The sequence below is a fragment of the Jaculus jaculus genome, chromosome 11 (assembly GCF_020740685.1).
Source record: "Jaculus jaculus isolate mJacJac1 chromosome 11, mJacJac1.mat.Y.cur, whole genome shotgun sequence".
NCBI classification, from domain to species: Eukaryota; Metazoa; Chordata; class Mammalia; order Rodentia; family Dipodidae; genus Jaculus; species Jaculus jaculus.
The window spans coordinates 44,978,057-44,997,613 of NC_059112.1; the positions used below are offsets into that span (position 1 = coordinate 44,978,057).

At 36.0% G+C, this 19,557-nt stretch overlaps 1 protein-coding gene across 7 annotated transcripts in view; it reads right to left on the reverse strand.

The window, feature by feature from the left end:
- The window catches only part of Slit2 (slit guidance ligand 2), a 370,481-nt gene that overhangs the window by 99,539 nt on the left and 251,385 nt on the right, over nt 1-19,557 (reverse strand). For 4 of the 7 annotated variants that reach the window (XM_012948212.2, XM_045161147.1, XM_045161149.1 and 1 more), the window contains 6 exons: nt 15,977-16,048; nt 15,424-15,495; nt 9,070-9,141; nt 3,715-3,858; nt 3,441-3,604; nt 2,502-2,525 (listed from right to left, as the gene is read on the reverse strand). In XM_012948212.2, the coding sequence (XP_012803666.1) occupies nt 2,502-2,525; nt 3,441-3,604; nt 3,715-3,858; nt 9,070-9,141; nt 15,424-15,495; nt 15,977-16,048 (548 nt within the window). The remainder of the gene's footprint in view (nt 1-2,501; nt 2,526-3,440; nt 3,605-3,714; nt 3,859-9,069; nt 9,142-15,423; nt 15,496-15,976; nt 16,049-19,557) is intronic. The other 3 variants (XM_045161148.1, XM_012948213.2, XM_004656085.2) reach the window with 1 other exon arrangement.

Sequence of the window (19,557 nt, forward strand, 5' to 3'; positions counted from 1 at the left end):
GCCCGAGTGATGAATTCCTGTAAAAATAAAGACCACCAAGAAGGAAAGAAAGACAGTCATCCAAACTAAGGTTAATAAATACATGCAACAAACTATGTTCTCTTTGTCATTTCTTTACCATGTTAATCCTAAGCAAATAACATGGTGTGATAGATCCTTCGTACTTTGTAAAGTCTGTAATAAGTTTTGAAGCATACTGGCTTTACAGGAGAAGTAATTTCATAAGAGATGTAGGGTACAATTTTAAGTCCTTGTCCCATCCTTTAAACAATGAACACTGTCATTCACTGTAGAATTTAGAGGGGAATATGCAAATGCACAGGGAAAAACTAACCATGGAGATCCTCAAGGACTTATGGTTAGAATGTGTCAATTAGTACTTATGTTGTAAGTCATGTTCTTCTTAATGACCTTTCTAATTTATACATGATGAAATAATGGAAATGTACTGAGAATCTCATCAGAAATTTGCAATGTCGAATGTAACCACAGCATTTATGTGACATTATGCAATTAATACCATAACAATTGTTAATGATCCATTCTTATTATGTTTTTAATCATGTGTGTTCAACCTGCAACCCCTGGGCCACATGGCCCTGGATAACTGAATGTGGTACAGCACAATATTGTAAATTTACTTCAAATATTTATTTTTACAAGCTTGTTTTGTAACTCAGTTGTGTGGTTCCTAAGTGTGTATTTTATAGAAGACAATGCCTTGCTTCAGTATTTGCAGAGTTTGCACATGGGTGCCAGAGGTTTAGTTCAAAGTGACAAAAAAGCATGATTATGACAGCATGTAAGTAGTAGGTTCACTGAGCGCATTCCAAATAGCCTGCAGCCCAGACCACAGAAATGACACATAGTTTACAGTAGTTTTTTGGGTGTAATCAAAGACTGTGATTAAAATTTTAGCAAAAATATAAATAAATAAATAACAGCAGGATGAGGCTGAGAGAATCAATCCTCTGTGCCCCAGCTTCTATAAATATCAATTAAGCATGTAAATACAATGATCAGACCTTGAATGCTAAGAGGTATTATGTGAGATAAAAGATATTTTCCAAAATCTACTGGGACACCTATTTTTCAAGGAGAATAATAAACATTAGAGTCATAAAAACAAACAGATTATCATTCTCTTTAGTTGAATTAGAAAATTAAGTCTATGTTATTAAAAAACTGAATACAACATTTTGGTTAAAATGACATTAATTGTTATCATGTTTGTATTTAAAACATATTGGTGAGAAAATATTTTTTAGAATACTTGGAATATTTATCTTTCCAATTCATAGTTGTCAAATTGCTTTTGACTTAATTGGATAAAAATAATGAACTTTAAAGATCCATAATAAAAATAAATCAATTGATTGCTAACATGCTACTTAACAGATATTCAAATATAATTTTATCACTGTTAAGTAACATACTTAAATCTACTAAATGAATCTACTTATTTAATTGTAATTAAATAATAACAAACACTACATACAATATTTTCTTAATATAGAGAGCAAACTCAAAGCTTTAAAAAATAATTATAGTTCTATACATTAACAAATTTTAGATCTTAAAATATAGCCTAGAATGTATGTAAGGGATTATGAATTTGGCAATCAATACTAAACATATTTTTATATACTACCTTGAAACAAACAAATCAAAAGGCATTTTACACAATGAGCAGGCAAAAACAAAATATAAGTAGGGAACATATTTTAAAGAGCTAGCTCTAGAATCATCAGTCTTGAGAGACTTTAATGAAGTGATAAAATCACAAATAGTCTTCTTAGAAATGTTTGTTCACTTTCTAAAGTGATTCAAGGCACTCATTCCCCATATACTCTTTGTGATGGACACCAATATTCCTTTTATGGAGTGATAGTTTAACTCCAAATAGGTAAGACTGTTTATAGTCCCAAACAAATTGAAAACATATAGCAAACTCAGCTCAAAACTGCTATATTTATGTAACATGGTCAAACAAAAACAAGGGCAGTCTTTATTATCATGAAAAGATTTTCAAAAGTAAACCTCCCATTGGAAATGCAATTTCTGCATGTTCACAACTGATTTCATGTAGAAGTAGCTCTTTGACAATAGGAAGGCCTCCGTCTTTAAAACCAGCTCAGTAAGCTACATTTTAAAAACAGGCTGAAAGACTAGATATGCAATGTAAATAGAAAAAAAAAATGATTTCAGTAGAAAGCATAAATTCAAACATTTTAGTTATTGTGAGAAACTGTAGATAATATGTAAGTGAAGGGGGAAGGAAAGAAGGTGAGAATTTTATAATAGATATGTTTACCATCAGAAGCTGCATGCAGAGGTCAGGTTTTCAGGAAACAGCTACAAGTGATCTATGCATAAGTCAATCTATCTATAGAAAATTCACTGTACTTCTGAAAGCATGCACTTGTAAAGCTTTAGAAACTATAGTGTACAAGGTGAGGAAAGGGTGTCTGCAGTTAGTCCTACCACCGAGCAAAACCTACCTGGAATGAAATACTGTTCTTTAGCTAAATAAAAAAAACAAAAGAGAAAAAAATAGAAGATGCACCTGAATGTCAGCAAGCAGAGACATGAGTTATATTAGATTAAGAATGAACTAAGGTTACTATAGATAACTAACTGAAAAATGTATATTCACTGAAGTATAATAAACACAGACAGTAATAAACACATTATAATTGGGGATAATAACCAGTCTAGTTTTTAATATTAGATTTTTAGTATGAACTGCAAAATATGAAATATACCTGGAAAAATTAGGTTACCGTACTACCAAAAATGTAGCAAATGTATTCTATCTTCAGAATACAGAAAAGAGGGGATCAAAGCTAACAGTACATTTCAATGACATAGGCTTTCTTTTTCAAAGTGACAAAATATAATTTGCTTTTTGTTAGATAAATGCAATATTCCCAAAATGTTAAAATATAAACTTTTGAAAAAAATGTATCCTCACAGTTCTATTCAAAACAAGAGAATACAAAATTATGAATGCATTCTAAGAGTTTGGGGTGATGAGTTGTTTATCTGTCACCTCTGAGGATGACCAAATCCAGTAACCAAGTCTCAGTTTACTTTCTGGATAAATGAAATGCCTGTGGATTGAAAGTTGGTCATAGGGAATAGCTCAACAAACACAAAATGTAGCATAACTTAAAGGCATTTTGAATTTGCCAACTGGTCCTGATTACATTTGAATCCTAATAATGTTGTATGAAGGATTCAGGGTGATAACACATTTCCTTTGCTGACTGTACTATGAGTTGTACTTCTATTTCTGCTTTGTTTCTCCATGAGCAGGAGAAAAGGGAATGTGATTCCACAATGTTCAGTAATCAGCCGCAGGCCAGCTGCTCTCAGTAATTCTCACGTAACCACTGCTTTTGGTCCCAAGAGAAAAGTCTCATGAAATAAGAAATTACCTGAACAACGGAATTTCTTGCTTTTGATCTGTCCTATTCTTTTGTTTGCCAAGCGGCGAGGGCTGGTGCAGCGGGCACCACTGGTCTCAATTGGGTTGGTATGGAGATAATCCGCTAGCCACTTGAGATGGCAGTCACAAATAAAGGGGTTCTGGGCCAAATGCCTTTCAGAAACACAAACAGCAGTGTTATACATGACTTGCATTGAACTCAACTCTCACATTCACAGTGAGGACAATGGCAATTAAACTTGATCCAAATTGTGTATACATACATAGTTTGGATGGCTCGAAGAGCTGAAAAGGTACCCTTGGCAATGGTCTGAAGCTTGTTGTCATATAAGGAGAGAAGGTTCAAGTTGTGCAAATCCTGAAAAGCGTCTACCCGAAGGCAGTTTATCTTGTTGGCATTCAATAATCTGTTTGATCAAACAGTTGTAGAATTAAAGTAGAGCATTTCATTAACTCACCTGCAAGATTCTGGCCCTCATTAAGAAACCCAATCAAGAACTGCAAATTTTTAAACTCAGTAGTAATATAATTTTAAGGCTAATTTAGGTACTACAAGCTGGAAATTAGGGACTTTAAGAAGAAAGCAAAAGTTATGAAATCAAATGAACCAAAAATTACTGAAAAAACAGGTATGCATTCAACAAACATAATTCAGTTTGACACAAATCTATAACAGCAGACAAAAGTAGGTGAAATCTTAGCCTGTGTTGTCTAGGTCACCTTAGTAAAAAGGAAAAGCTTAGATTCCCAAAGCCCCTTGAATAATGTTCACTGTTTGCTGCGTGACAGCCATGATGATACTTCCAAAACATAGAATATAGCCCAGATCATGGCACTGCTCTTGGGATGACACAAACAGCTCCAGATGGCCTAGAGGTAAAATGTTAGGCCCAAGCATGCCCTAGATCACCCACTAGGTTCTGCAGCCTATCTGTTCTCTCGTTCTGGGTGCATCAGCTCAACTTCACTGATCTCAGTCTTTTCCAAAAAACACTGGGCTTCTCTGTGGTCTACCTGGAAATTTCTTCTCCCAGGTGTGTGTGTGTACCTATGTAACTTTGCTTCTGTAGATTCTGCTCAAACCTTCCCTGTGCTGACCACCACCTTTCCTATTTACAGGATGTCTTTGGCTCTTTGCTAACCTTTCTAAATGTATTATCTTCATTCTACTTTTTCTATCTTATATACTACATGTTTCTTTAGGTTATATATGTACTTGTAATTTATATATATTATTATTATTTGTCTCTTGTACCCAGGAGTTCAGGATTTTTTCCTAGTTTTATATTTCATATTTCTCACATCCCAAATACACATTAGCAGCTCAATATAGATCAGCTGTTGCAAGAATACTTGGTACATCTCCTGGGGAGAGATGTGACATTATGTCACTAAAGGCTCAAGTCTGCACTATGAACACACATTTAACACAATGTCCCACAAATTCACCCCACCAGATGGACTGATGTTCTGTGAAAGTGGGGGTTATAGAGCACATACACACAGACACCATTTTTGTAGGTTGTATGCCACTTTGGAGATATGGCTACAATCTTTCCAGAACACAACTTCTACCCAAGTTAAGTGCTCCTCTCTTTATGACTCTTTCTAAGGACTTTATTCAGTTATATAATTTTGTTACTTATTTCAGGCTAACCATGCATTCACATAAAGACAGCTTAACCTTTTTCAAACAGGACTGTCTTTTAGAAATATTCTTTTGCTCCCTGATTTCATTTTAATGCTTTGATACTTAGAGAATTAAAAAAATAGTAACATAAAAGATATGTGTTATGTGGTTTGAATACGCCTCATTATATGAAATACTAAAATGCTTTCAACAATGTCACAAAAATATCTTTATAGATAACAGAGTTTTTCTATTTCACTTGCTGGCTTTTTCGGGTAGTCCATGAATATGCAAGGCTGTGACATTCTATTTGTGCTCTTTGTTCTTTCATTGGGAGCTGAAGTTCTGTTCTTCTATATAATGCACTAATAATTTCATAAAAGCCTTGGGTTCACATGCTATACCAACATATTTGAAGTACTTAATATCAAAAAGTATGTGTGGAAAGGACAATCAGGTGGATTTGAAATGTGGGTGGTAGGTAGGACAGTGATAGAGAGAGTAGTGAAGAATGGGCATGAAGTGCATTCCTGGAAAATATGGAAGTGTATCAAAGAAGGTAGTGGTCAGCAATTCTCTACTATAGCATTGTGCTATCTCTTTAATACATAAGCTATCTGTGATATACATAGGATATTTTACTGAAGTCAAAGCAATATTCAAAGTTTCACTGCCAAAATTAAAACTTAAAATAATCATTAGGTTACAAAAGCAATATTTACCACTTTCACTGATATATCATTTTTAGAGGATTATGGAGTGCTATGGATACAGAAAAGAGGTGAGAAGCACTGCAACACAATAAGGTGGAATATTATCTCATTGCTGGCAACTCTGTATTTACATGTGTGTGTGAACTGAGTTGTGATATGAAATTTCATACATGGATCAACAGGCCATAATTATGAGCATAAGTTTATCAATTAATGAGTAAAACAATTACATTTCAAAAGATTTAAGGATTAGGAATAAATGTTTATTGAATAATTACCAGCAACTTTTCTTGAAAGAGAAAATACCATTCTAAGTTAAATAAATTTAAAGGAAACTAGCTGTGATTGGGCAAGAGAAGCAATTTTATCATATTTATATGTTTGTTATTGTTGTTTTTTGTTTGTTTGTTTATTGAAGTAGGGTCTCATTCTAGCCCAGGCTGACCTGGAATTCACTATGAATTCTCAGGGTGGCCTTGAACAAACTCATGGCGATCCTCCTGCGTCTGCTGTCTGAGTGCTGGGATTGAAGGTGCATGTCTCCATACTCAGCCACACTTATCTCTTTATCTGAAGCATCCAGGCAAGGGTCTAGCCCAAATGAACTTACTTTGTGTCTGATGCTTCAAGCAGAATTTGATTCTCAACACAGTCTTACTACTTTTATTTATTTTCAAATAATTTATTGTATCATCTGTCATTAAAATGCATGGGGCTTAATCTGGTTCTTAATCATATGTGCCATGAATTGTTTCTTTAAGACAGATATTAAGTAGCTATTATTTAAAACAAGTAGACTTTAAAGAAACAACTGAGGGAGCCACAGAAGATTCCTTACAGATTAATATGAGGCAGACCCTGGACCTGACCTGATCAGTGCCACCCTCCTGGCACCCTGCTGCAGGAGCAGAGACAAGACAACCTCATCAAACCTGAAGGGGAGACAGTGGACATCAGCTAATGAGCCGCTGAAAGAGACACAGGTGGGAGCATCTAAGCAGTTCCAGTACAACTCCAGGCTTCCTGCACCTTCCCATCCCCCAATCAACAGACCCTCAGGAGAACACATTCAGTTCCCAGTGGCAGGGCATCTAGCATACCCTATCAGAACACCAGATTCACAGCACAACATGGAGGGATGGAGATGGGCACTCAGCATTGGTGAGATCTCAAGCCACCCCAAAAGGAAAGGAGGCAGACTGACAAAAAGTAGGTAGGTACATAGGCCTGCTCTGGCAGTACTAATCTCTCTTTCCATGTCAGGGCAGGTTATGGGTTACATTTTCTTGGTTGGCTTTACCATTCTCAGTTAAGCTGTATTTGGGGGTTGACTATTGTTGCCTTTGATACTTTCAGATTCACAGGGCCTTTGTCTTTTTCTTCTGTCATTATTGGGGGCAGGGTCTGATTCAGACCCTGCCTGACCTGGGACCCATTTCAGAACAGAAATCTCTACCTCCCAGCTGACAGGATTAAGAGTGTAGAGAAATATACACTCTTAGGGATTTTGGTTTTATAAGGTTATCTGTTTCAATCCCCACACTTACATACTCTGTTCTGGTTTTTATTGAATATGTATATTGCTCAGCTGAATTTTAGAATTTGCCAGTAAATTGTTCTACCCAGCCCACCAGAATACTTGAATAGCATGCAAACTCAATGCCTAGGATTACTTCTTTGGTTGGATTGAAGTCCAGGAGCTATACTTGGCAACTTAAACTCCTATTCTGAAGGTACATAAAGTTGGATTTCAAAATCTAAAAGCACCACAGATTATTACGAAACCCAAGAATCAATCAACTCAGGATGCAAAAATCACAACATTATAATACAAGAAACACAAACAATCAAGACAATATAATCCCACCAAAAATTATAAATCCATCAGATTAATATGAATACTGTTTTCATGGCATGTGCATCATGCCTGAGTTTGAAAATGTTATTTGTGTCCTTTTTCTCCCATATGTTGCTTGGAGAAAGGTTAATAGACATATTACATTCCTGATTTCCTTTCCAACTACTAGTTACTTCAGAACACAGAATTCACATGACGATGATTATACAACTTTATAGACAAACAGCCACAATGTAATCCATTAATAATAGTGTAGAAATATTTTGAGATAGTTCTAAAAACTATGTCTGCACTGAAAGGGCCATTGTCAATGTTAGCTTCACTAGAGTAAACATTTTATATTCATTAATCTATATCATTTTAGGTTGAATTTTCCAATGCCTCTATACAATTAAGAATTTTAAGGAATCAAACAATCCAATCAAAAAATGGGCTAAGGAGCTAAATAGAGAGTTCTCAAAGGAAGAAATACGAATGGCATATAAGCACCTAAAAAAATGTTCTACGTCACTAGTCATCAGGGAAATGCAGATTAAAACTACATTGAGATTCCATCTCACTCCTGTCAGATTGGCCACCATCATGAAAACAAATGATCATAAATGTTGGCGGGGATGTGGAAAAAAAGGAACCCTTCTGCACTGCTGGTGGGAATGCAATCTGGTCCAGCCATTGTGGAAAACAGTGTGGAGGTTCCTAAAGCAGCTAGAGATTGATCTACCATATGACCCAGCTATAGCACTCCTAGGCATATATCCAAAGGACTCATCTCATTTCCTTAGAAGTACATGCTCAACCATGTTTATTGCTGCTCAATTTATAATAGCTGGGAAATGGAACCAGCCTAGATGTCCCTCAACAGATGAGTGGATAATGAAGATGTGGAACATTTATACAATGGAGTTCTACTCAGCGGTAAAGAAAAATGAAGTTATGAAATTTGCAGAAAAATGGATGGACCTGGAAAGTATTATACTAAGTCAGGTAACCCAGGCCCAGAAAGCCAAGCGCCACATGTTCTCTCTCATATGTGGATCCTAGCTACAGATGACTGGGCTTCTGCGTGAGAATGAAAATACTTAGTAGCAGAGGCCAGTAAGTTGAAAAGGAGACATAAAGGGTGGAGAAAGGAAGGGAGGAGGATACTTAATAGGTTGATATTGTATATATGTAATTACAATGTTTGTAATGGGGAGGTAATATGATGGAGAATGGAATTTCAAACGGGAAAGTGTGGGGGTGGGGAGGGAGGGAATTACCATGGGATATATTTTATAATCATGGAAAATGTTAATAAAAATTTAAAAAATAAAATAAAATAAAATAAAAAATAAATTTAAAAAAGAAAAAAAAATGAATTTATAAATAAACGCCATATATATTAGGCTCAAAATGCACAAAGTATTGAGATACTTACAATAGCTGCAAGGAAAATAGTCCTTCAAATAAACTTTTTGGGATTTCTGTGATTTTATTTCCATAGAGGACACTGTAAAATATGTTTTATATTAAAAATTATTAGAACTAAGCAACTGTAACAAATTTATCCAATACATATATATATAATCAAGCACATTAGAGATCAGTAGATAAGCAATATATTATAAAAGTTACAGGTGAATACAAAATTTCATTTTACTTTTTGTTTTATTATAGATCACATATGTGCTTACTACACAATATATGGAAAACATGGAAAGTATTAATACAACAATATAATTCATACTTATCCTTTTATGAAAATTGTCCTTGTTAAATTATTTATGATATATTAGTCACATTTGAGAAGCAACATATTACAGTGTTATATTAATTTTATACATACACATAGATACATAGGAACATTGTTCATAAGTAAATAATAGCATAGTAAAAAAAAGATGTGTTATGTGTATGACTAATGTAAGATCCTTGAACATACTATTCATAAATTTAACAGAATTTTTAAGTATGAATTACTCTAAAAATATGAATCAGGATAAATTGTCATGTTATACACTTCTGGTCATACATTAAGTAAATCCATTAAGGAGCAAATAATTGATTTAATCAAATCTAGCCCTACACACAAGTTTTAGCATGTAGTGAGGTTCTAGCATTGGGTTTGACAAGTGAAGTACTGACAAGTTAGCATAGAATAAAACTGAGGAATGCATTAACAAGAACAGTGGTGCAGAGGAGTAAACACTAATGAATGGGATAGAAATGGCTGAGTCACCATTGCAGATGTTAACACTAGCTCTGAGCCAGGTGTGGTGGTTCATGCCTTTAATTCCAGCACTAGGGAGGCAGATATAGGAGGACTGTTGTGAGTTTGAGGCCAGCCTGAGAATAGATAGTAAATTCCAGGTCAGCCTGGGCTAGAGTGAGACTACTTCAATTAGCAATAGTCGCACCTTGCATAGACCTCATTGGCTATGATACTGCCACTGTGCAAAGCTAAACTGAGACTACTTCAAAAATAAATTAATAAATAAAAACAATATATCTGAAATAATGTCTATTTTTAGTCTCCAATACCAACATACAAGAACTACAAATGAAAACAGATAAAAAGTGTATTTTTAAAGGATCTTTTGGCTTCATATATTTTTATTTAAATTTTGATGTGCAGTTCTACATTTAGGAGGTAAGTTAAAAAACTAACCAGACACGATAATTTTATATGTAAAATTTAAAACTGAAACATTAAAAAGAAATAAAATTTCCCAACTTCCAAAAATAAATTTGTTCCTGAATAAAGTTTATATGATATTTAGTGACAAAAAGCACTTACGATATATTAGTCACATTTGAGAATCAACATATTACAGTGTTATATTAACTTTACTTTGAAAATTTATGCTTCTGAACAGACAAAACAAGAAAGGCTAGAGGTAATATGAATTTGTATGCACATATTTTTCTGTGTTTCTGTATCCTCTACAATAGAGATTTTTACTTTAATACTATTCTGGTATTTTTTTTTTTGTCAGAGAAATAAATGGATGTCATCATAGACAAATGAAAATGATGACATAAGAATATGATTAATGTTTTTGACAGCAGCATGTGTTTCTATGTGGGAAGTAAAAAAAAAATAACAATATGTCAGAGATGAACAAAATGATGGGCATACTACTAGAGTGTAATGAGTGTATAATAAGAAGAAGCATTCAAGGGAGAAAAGGTGGTTTTACATGGTGTAAGGAGAGAATCTTATTTGTTCAGATGCCTCTGTTACAGCCATAAAACACACGTAAAATGTCACTTATGCAGAACATAGATTTTTCTTTATAAAGGAGACCAGAAAGGAAACTAGTTAAAAGAATCAAAAAACAAAATTTTACAAATTTTCTATTGTCAGGGACAAGGAAAAATGGAATTAAGAAAAAAATGTAGGCTGGAGAGATGGCTTAGCTGTTAAGCCCTTGCCTATGAAGCCTAAGGACCCCGGTTCGAGGTTCGATTCTCCAGGATCCACCTTAGCCAGATGCACAAGGGGGCGCACGTGTCTGGAGTTCATTTGCAGTGGCCGGAGGCCCTGGTGTGCCCATTCTCTCTCTCTCTCTCTGTCTGCCTCTTTCTCTTTCTTTGTCCATCGCTTTCAAATAAGTAAATAAAGGTATACAAAATTTTTTTTAATAACTTTTAATTTTTTTGTTTATTTTTATTTATTTATTTGAGAGTGACAGAGAAAGAGGGAGAGGGGGAGAGAGAGAGAGAGAGAGAGAGAGAGAGAGAGAATGGGCACGCCAGGACCTCCAGCCACTGCAAACGAACTCCAGATGCATGCCCCCCCTTGTGCATCTGGCTAACATGGGTCCTGGGGAATCGAGCCTTGAACTGGGGTCCTCAGGCTTCACAGGCAAGCACTTAAGCGCTAAGCCATCTCTCCAGCCCACAAAAAAAAAAAAAAAAATTAAAAAGTGTAAACAACTATATTTTTAAAGTCAAAAGTAGAAGAGAGATCCACAGGGAATACAAATTGATATATTAATGTGACATTGGTTTCAATTTAATAACATTCACTCAACCTGCTGAACAATAGCTACTGTGTGCCTGAATGTGACAAGGACACTTCTACTGTGCCAGGTGCTTTATGACTATGACTAATGAGGTGTGTATTCCAAGAGCAACCCAAAATTGTAGCCATGTATACAAAGTTTCAAAGTTTGAATATACTGAGATTTAAAGGAAACAAACATGCTTTTGATTTGTGGTAGGCCCACATGAAAATCAAGAGTGAACATTTAATAAGATTTTTTTTTTTCATGAGGTCCATTGCTTTACAGGCTGGTTGAATCAACTTCTGAGGAGGCCTGATCAGGAGGGTGTCATCCCTAAACTATTGCTCTGAGAGATGCTTGTTGCTATACAGAACATATTACAATGTTAATAATTGTTGGTAGTTAATGAGACAAAATGGCCAAATTGTGGTTAAAAATAGGAGGGAATATACTCAATAATATAGGAAATATAGTATGGAGATGTTAGTATATGGAGTAGCAGCTATAAAACATTATAATATAGAAATACTAAATATGAAGAAAATAAGTTTTCTTTACCAAAACATATAAAAATACTAGGCCATAGGCTGCAGAGATGGCTTAGCAGTTAAGCACTTGCCTGTGAAGCCTAAGGACCCTGGTTTGAGGTTCAATTCCCCAGGACCCACGGTAGCCAGATGCATAAGGGGGCACATGCCTGGAGTTAGTTTGCAGTGGTTGGAGGCCCTGACATGCCTATTCTCTCTCACTCTCTCTCTCTCTGCCTCTTTCTCTGTCGGTCACTCTCACATAAATAAACAAATATAAATACTAGGCCAAGATACAGTTTTCTTTCACAGTAACAAAATCAATATTTTAGCATAGAAAATGAGTCAAAAATATAGGCAGCAGGAGCAAGAGATTGGATGATTGTCAAGAAAATAGGATAACACATACATAAATGAAAGAAAGACTTCATCATATGAAAATATGAGGTACAAAACAAAGCCAGGGTGAATTTGTGCTATGCTTTTCAGATGGAAAGAAAAAAAAATTAAAGAAACTGAAAAATAGAAATGAATTAATTGGAAACAAAAATTGGGTAATATGCAAACACTGAGGATAACACATTGGATCATACCTCTTGCTACGACAAATAAACTGTAGATGCATGTGCCACTTCTTTTATTTTAAAAAAATATTTTTATTTATTTGAGAGTAGAGAAAGAGGGAGAAAGAAATACGATGGGCATGCCAGGTCTCTGGCCAATGCAAATGAACTCCAGTGCATGTACCACTCTGTGCATCTGGCTTTACATTGATACTGGGGAATCAAACCCAGACTGTGGGTTTTTCAAACATTCACTTTAACCTCCTAGGCGTCTCCCAGCCCCCTGGACTGTATCTCTAGTTTTCTTCTAAGTGACTTCTATGCAGTGAATTAAATCATTCTATTGGAGGATTTTTTAGGTTGTGTGTTTGTGTGCATATGTGTATGTATGGTTTGCTGTGGTGCTCCATATGCATGCCTGCAGTGATAGTAGGGACAAGGGATTAGGGGGCTCATCTCTGGTGGAAGGAGGGAGCAGAATATCAGGAGTCCCTTTGCATTGCTCTTCTGCCTTTTGCTGGAATCTATTGATTCTGGGGCTTATAGGGCTCTGATGAGTCTACACTCTCTCTTTCCCTGTGGGTCTGGGGATATACCGGGATATGGCCGTGCCCAGCTCTTTAGTAGGATCTAGAGATCTGAAATTGGGTCCTTAGGCTTGCCCAGGAAGTGAACTTAATCACAGAGCCATCATTTGAGCACTTGGAGGATTTTTCAGTAGCCCTCTAGTGGAATGGAGACATGTGACTGTTCCTCTATGCCTTGCTTCTAGAAGGAAGGCCAAGAAGCTGACCACTCATGCCAATTAGGTCATGCAGGATTTCTCCAAGTTGGCATAGTTAGTTGATTCTCTTCCAGTCAACTTTACAGGGAATTACAAAGCTATTCTGTTTTTGGGAAAAGGTTCTTCTCTCTATGCTTTGAAATGGAACTATCCTATTAGATACTCTTATTTAAATACAGGCCCAGTGTACAGAAAATGCTTTTTCAGCTTTCCAAAGGAATTGCAAACAATGGAGTGCTCGCAACTTAAACACTTCAATTCCAATGAATTTACTGGTGAGTATAATTACTACTTGCTAATATTTTATATGCATATAGAACACTAAATAACAATAATGTGATGATTAATTATGATAATGATCAACTTACTGATGTTATATAATTTACTGAGATAAATACTCATGATAATAGTTGTTCTACTTATTATTGGTTTTACTGGTTCTTTTTATTATTTAATTCTCACAAACCCCAATAAGTATTAATGATTGTTAGTGAGTTTAATGAAACTTAAAATTAAATTCTTCATGGAAAGTTTTAAGTAAGAATCTTCTCCAGACTGTTGTTCTTGACTCTCACTGGTGGGTATGAAGCATTGATATGTAAAAGGACCAGAAACTCCTATAGTAACTTGATTTTTATTTTTTTCTTCTGTATGGCTAAGAGGCTATCAATATATTTTGGATAGTGTTAATGTCTAGAAGGATATAGATAGATAGATAGATAGATAGATAGATAGATAGATAGATAGATAGATAGATAGATATAGATATAGATATAGATATAGATATATAGATATGGAGAGAGAGAGGGGAGAGGGAGGGAGGGGGAGAGGGTAAGGGAGAGAAAGAGACTTATTTTACATTGAACTTTGTTAATTTAGAACCTGACAATTTACCCTGAGAGTAATATATATTAATCCAACAACTGCTTCTCTGGCCTTCATCTACCCTACCCCTTCCAAAAACAAAGAAACAGAATATACACCCAAAAGATAACAGAGACAGAAGGCAATTTTCTATTTCTGCAATGTGTAGCTTGCTTAGCTGACTGGTATAATGACCTGTACCTCAACACTCTCAGGTGAGCACTGATGTCCAGCTCTTGCCTTCATGAAAGTGAGATTTACCTTCCAACTCCAGATATCAATCTTCACCTGGGTCTCACATACTTGTGCCATGGCAAGCTTACAGGGTACAATGACTGCTGAAGGCTGAGTGGGTGGTACTCATTTACATCAAGGAAATTCCTTCTCTGAGGATTAAATGAGAAAGCATGGCATCCTCCTCATTCAAACTGTGAGCTTTGATCTTCTAAAGGCTATTTTACTTGATGGATTCTGAATAGTTTTGCAAGTTTAAAGGAATGGTAACCTTTAATAACTCATTTTAATAGACCATACTTAATTTTTTGTGAATATCCTCTTGACATTAACAAATCTGCATGCTCATTAAACTGGCTTCTTTCAGGAAAAATCTTAAGGTGAAGAAGAAAGAAGTGGATCCACTGGGCTATCCTCATCTGTCCTCAGCAACACTTCACCTGCATCATTCCAAAAGGGATTGGCACTGTGCTCACACATATGAGGATATAGGCTTGGTGGCCCAAACAGAGACACACAGTGCATTCAGAAATAAATATTTTTCTTTTATTAGACAGAGAAAAAAACCTGACCAAAAGAGGACTTTACTCTCTTAATAACAAAATTATGAAACCATAAAATATGCACCCCTAAAAATGATTAATTTTAGTGACAGATAGCAGTACTATATTAAATGATGAAAATAATTAGTAGCAATTAATCTGGATAGCAACTCATAATTGCTAAGCAAACAGAATTTTCACTTAATCTCAATTTTTAAAGCATTCATTTGGGGATTCTGCTTTATCTCTTGAAGTCATGAATACTTACAGTGAATTCAGAGAGCGCAAACCTTGGAAAGAATCTGGTGCAAGTTCAGAGATCTGGTTATTGCTCAGGTCACTACAATGAGAAATGAGGTCTGGTTATACTACATAGAATGCCAGGGAGACTTACTGAAGAAGGACATTTACTATTTCTATGCAGTGGCTTTATGTGTATGTGGACTTGCATAAAGCAAGGAATATCTGACAAATCTGAAATTTAAAGATGAATCACATTATTAAAGCCAACCACTTGCTTTTGCTTAGGCTATTATTACAGATGTTATGCCTTATTTAGACCACAGAATATTAAAGACGTTCTGTGATATATTGACCACATTTGTGTGAATTAATATGCTAAATTACAGAGGACCTTAAAATTTATGAGGTTAAGTTATTAGAATTAGAATATTATGATGCAACGAGCAACCACACAGTCACAACACTTAATATTTAAGTTGTCAAACTCTTTGGTATTCACTCTTAGTTTTCTTTGCATGGTCTTGACCTATTTAATTTGAAAAAAATTACACATGTTTTCCACAATATTGTTAACTCACATTCTTCTGAGCTTTTTATATGGTGAGAAAGCTCCAGGAGGGATGACTCTGATTGAGTTCTGCTCCAAACGTCTGCAGTGAAACAACAAAAAAAATAATGTTTACATGGAAAAGTCAACTCAAACATTGTTAACTCCAGATCAGGATTCATGCATGTGGACTGTGACCTTCATGAGGACTATTTTACTTTTTCTTTAAGAAATGACTAGTAACATTAAATTTAATGTGCTCTAAAGGTAAAGAAATATTGGTATTTAAAACCTGGCAATAGCTGGGCGTGGTGGTGCATGCCTTTAATCCCAGCACTTGGGAGGCAGAGGTAGGTGGACTGCCATGAGTTCGAGGCCACCCTGAGACTCCATAGTGAATTCCAGGTCAGCCTGGGCTAGAGTGAGACCCTACCTCGAAAAATCAAAAAAAAAAAAAAAAAAAAAAACACCGGGCAATCATAAAAATAATAAAAACTACTTCATCACAGGCATATCATTATGTAGGTATGGACTTTACATGAATTAGAAGGCATTTTAAGAAACCAAGTTGTGAATATATTTTAATGAAGTATCACTAAATAAGAAAAGTATACAATTATACTGAGTTTATATGAAAACTATGATTTAAAGGTAATCATAATTCTTCTAGAAAGTTAAATATGGTTATATATAAATAAAATATTACAAATAATTTGTTTCCTTATAAAAAGCATATTACAAGTTGGAAAACTTGTTACACTCAAAAATTACTTTTAAAATTTTTATTTATTTATTTATTTGAGAGCGACAGACACAGAGAGAAAGACAGAGAGAGGGAGAGAGAGAGAATGGGCGCGCCAGGGCTTCCAGCCTTTGCAAATGAACTCCAGATGCGTGCGCCCCCTTGTGCATCTGGCTACCGTGGGACCTGGGGAACCGAACCTCGAACCGGGGTCCTTAAGCTTCACAGGCAAGCACTTAACCACTAAGCCATCTCTCCAGTCCTCAAAAATTACTTTTGAAACTACTTGTGAGGTGAAGTATTAAATTCTATTTAGTTTTTAATCTGTGCATGTATGTATGTATCTGTGGCTTCTATTTGTGTGTGATTGTTCATATGTGTTTGGGCTAACATGTGGATGAATATAAGTGCACATGTGTGCATATATGTGGAGATAAGAGGTTGATACTAGGTGCCTTAATTATTCTTCATTTTAAAAAATTTTAATTTAGTATTTATGAAGATGATAGAGACAGAGTTAAGAGGCAAACAGAGCATGGGTGCAACGTGGTCTTCTGCCACTGCAAACGAACTCCAGATTTCAGGTACCACTGTGTGCAAAGGATTTATGTGGGTGTTAGGGAACTGAACCAGGGTCATAAGGGTTTGCAATCAAACAAGTACCTCTAAGTGCTGTGCCATCTTTTCAGTCCCTCCACTTTATTTATTAATTCAAAGTCTTTCACTTGACCAGAGAGATTGCTGATTAGGCTAGTCTAGCAATCAGCTTGCTCCAGAAAGTGCTGGGAATTGAGGCAGTCTCCAACAAGAAAGACATTTTCCTTTGGGTTCTGGGGATCTGAATTTAGGTCTTCATGCTTGTATGGTAAGTGCTTTACTAATTGAGCCATCTCTCCAATCTCAAAGTCTTAAATTTTAATCCACAACTGATATAACAGTTTCAGCAAACAATCTAGATTCTTATGTTTTGGAACACAGTATAAACATCATGGCAGAAAAGTATAATGAAACACAAGTATTTATATGATATGATAGAATCAAGTGAAAATAACTGACACCACCTCTTATATGAATCCTCTCAAAAGATAAGAATTTACATGCCTAATTAAGAAATATACCAAGAAATAGATTTCATTCAGTCCCTTGGTAAATATTTTGCTAACCAAAATGTGGAGGTAGGGGTTGGGAGATAGGGAAGAAAATATATATCAAACCAAAACCAAAATAAATTGGTACCATAGAAACCTTCCTCCTGGATAGCAGACTTGAAGATCTAATCCTAAATAGAAGTATGGAGGGATTGTCTGATAAGAAGGACCCTGGAGAGGGTGGGATGAGGCCTAACCCAAAACATTTGTCTCTATCTTGCAAGTCCTAGCACTAGAATTTGGTTAAAATCCATATTGAACTGTTGATTGGAGAGACCTACAATGTCCCCAAAACAAGACATTCTTCTGTCAAAGCACTTGATTACCCACCTGAGGTAAAAGATAAAATTACACATGCAGCTGATGTAGAACATCAAGGGATTCCAGCTGAATCTGAAGGGAAGCCAGTTCCCTGATTTTGAGCCTATATAGTGCTGCACAAGCTGCTGAGGGAAATGGCCAACAATGTTGTGAGCAGGCAGGGTACACAGATATGTGAAAACAACCAACCTAACAAGATGTACACCCCTGTACAATGGTGGCACACAGCCTAGGTGGGTAACCAATGGCTCATTGATTGGCTATGAGATCTGCTTAGTGGGAAGGAACTCATACCAGGAAGTAAGAATGAACTCAGCACCCCATGGAAGGCAAGACAATGGACTCTAATGAGAAGCTCCCACTAACTCTTACCTAAAAGTGAGGCTACACTCATCAAAATCTCTATAAAGTAACAATGCTTACCCTTTTAACCTATCCTGAAGTCAGTCTCCATTGCAGAATCTGTTTTTGTTTTTCACAAAGCAGCTAAAACTAAGGCAAACCTTAATCTACCAACAAGGCAAGAATAGATAGCCAACTCTCTGACAGGTGATGAACCACCCCCATCCAAGAGCCAGAGCCCAGGTAAAAACACAGAGGAACTGGTAAGATGAGCAGTATGCTGCTTCCATGGTGAGCCTGATAACTTGGGCCAGGGTGATGCAGACAGACACTGAGGACGCTCAAAATGCAGGAAAGCAGAAATATAGAAGCATCTGAGAACTCAACACTAAAGTAGAATTAAAGCACACCCACCAAGACTCAGGGAATTTTGTGGATGAGGGGGCAGAAAGAACTAAGAGTCACAGGGTGAGAAAGAATATTCAGAGACATAGCCCCCCTCCCCACAATGACAGACTGTTGGTCTCACAACTCATGACCTACAATTACATGATGAATACCAGCAATCTCACTAAGGACAGCCCTCAGTGGAGTGGGGGCAGTTAGCAAGGAAATGATGGTACCAACATACAATGTGTCCATACAGGGTTTCTACTCACTTAAAAAAGAATACCTCCCAAAAAATACAACCCTCCAAAAAACACAACTCCCCCCAAAAACAAAATTCCCACTCAATCATATTTCTTCCATATAAACACTCTAATAATAATTTCTAACCCCTTCTCTCCTGCTCTGTATGCTTAAGAACTGACTCTAGGAAAGATAATAATTGGACTCACTTGCCAACTTCCTTCTGTGAGATTTGGTTAGGGAAATGGACATGAAAGGTTAAGGGGGTGGAGAGAAGTCAGAGATTTCTATCCTCTTTTACATTAGAGGATGTCAACAGTAGTCACCCATTTATCACCTTAACTTCTCTTATTGTGGGCAACCTCTTTCACATTTTTCTTTTTGGAGAAGGGTCTCATTCTAGCCCAGGCTGGCCTAGGATTCACAGAA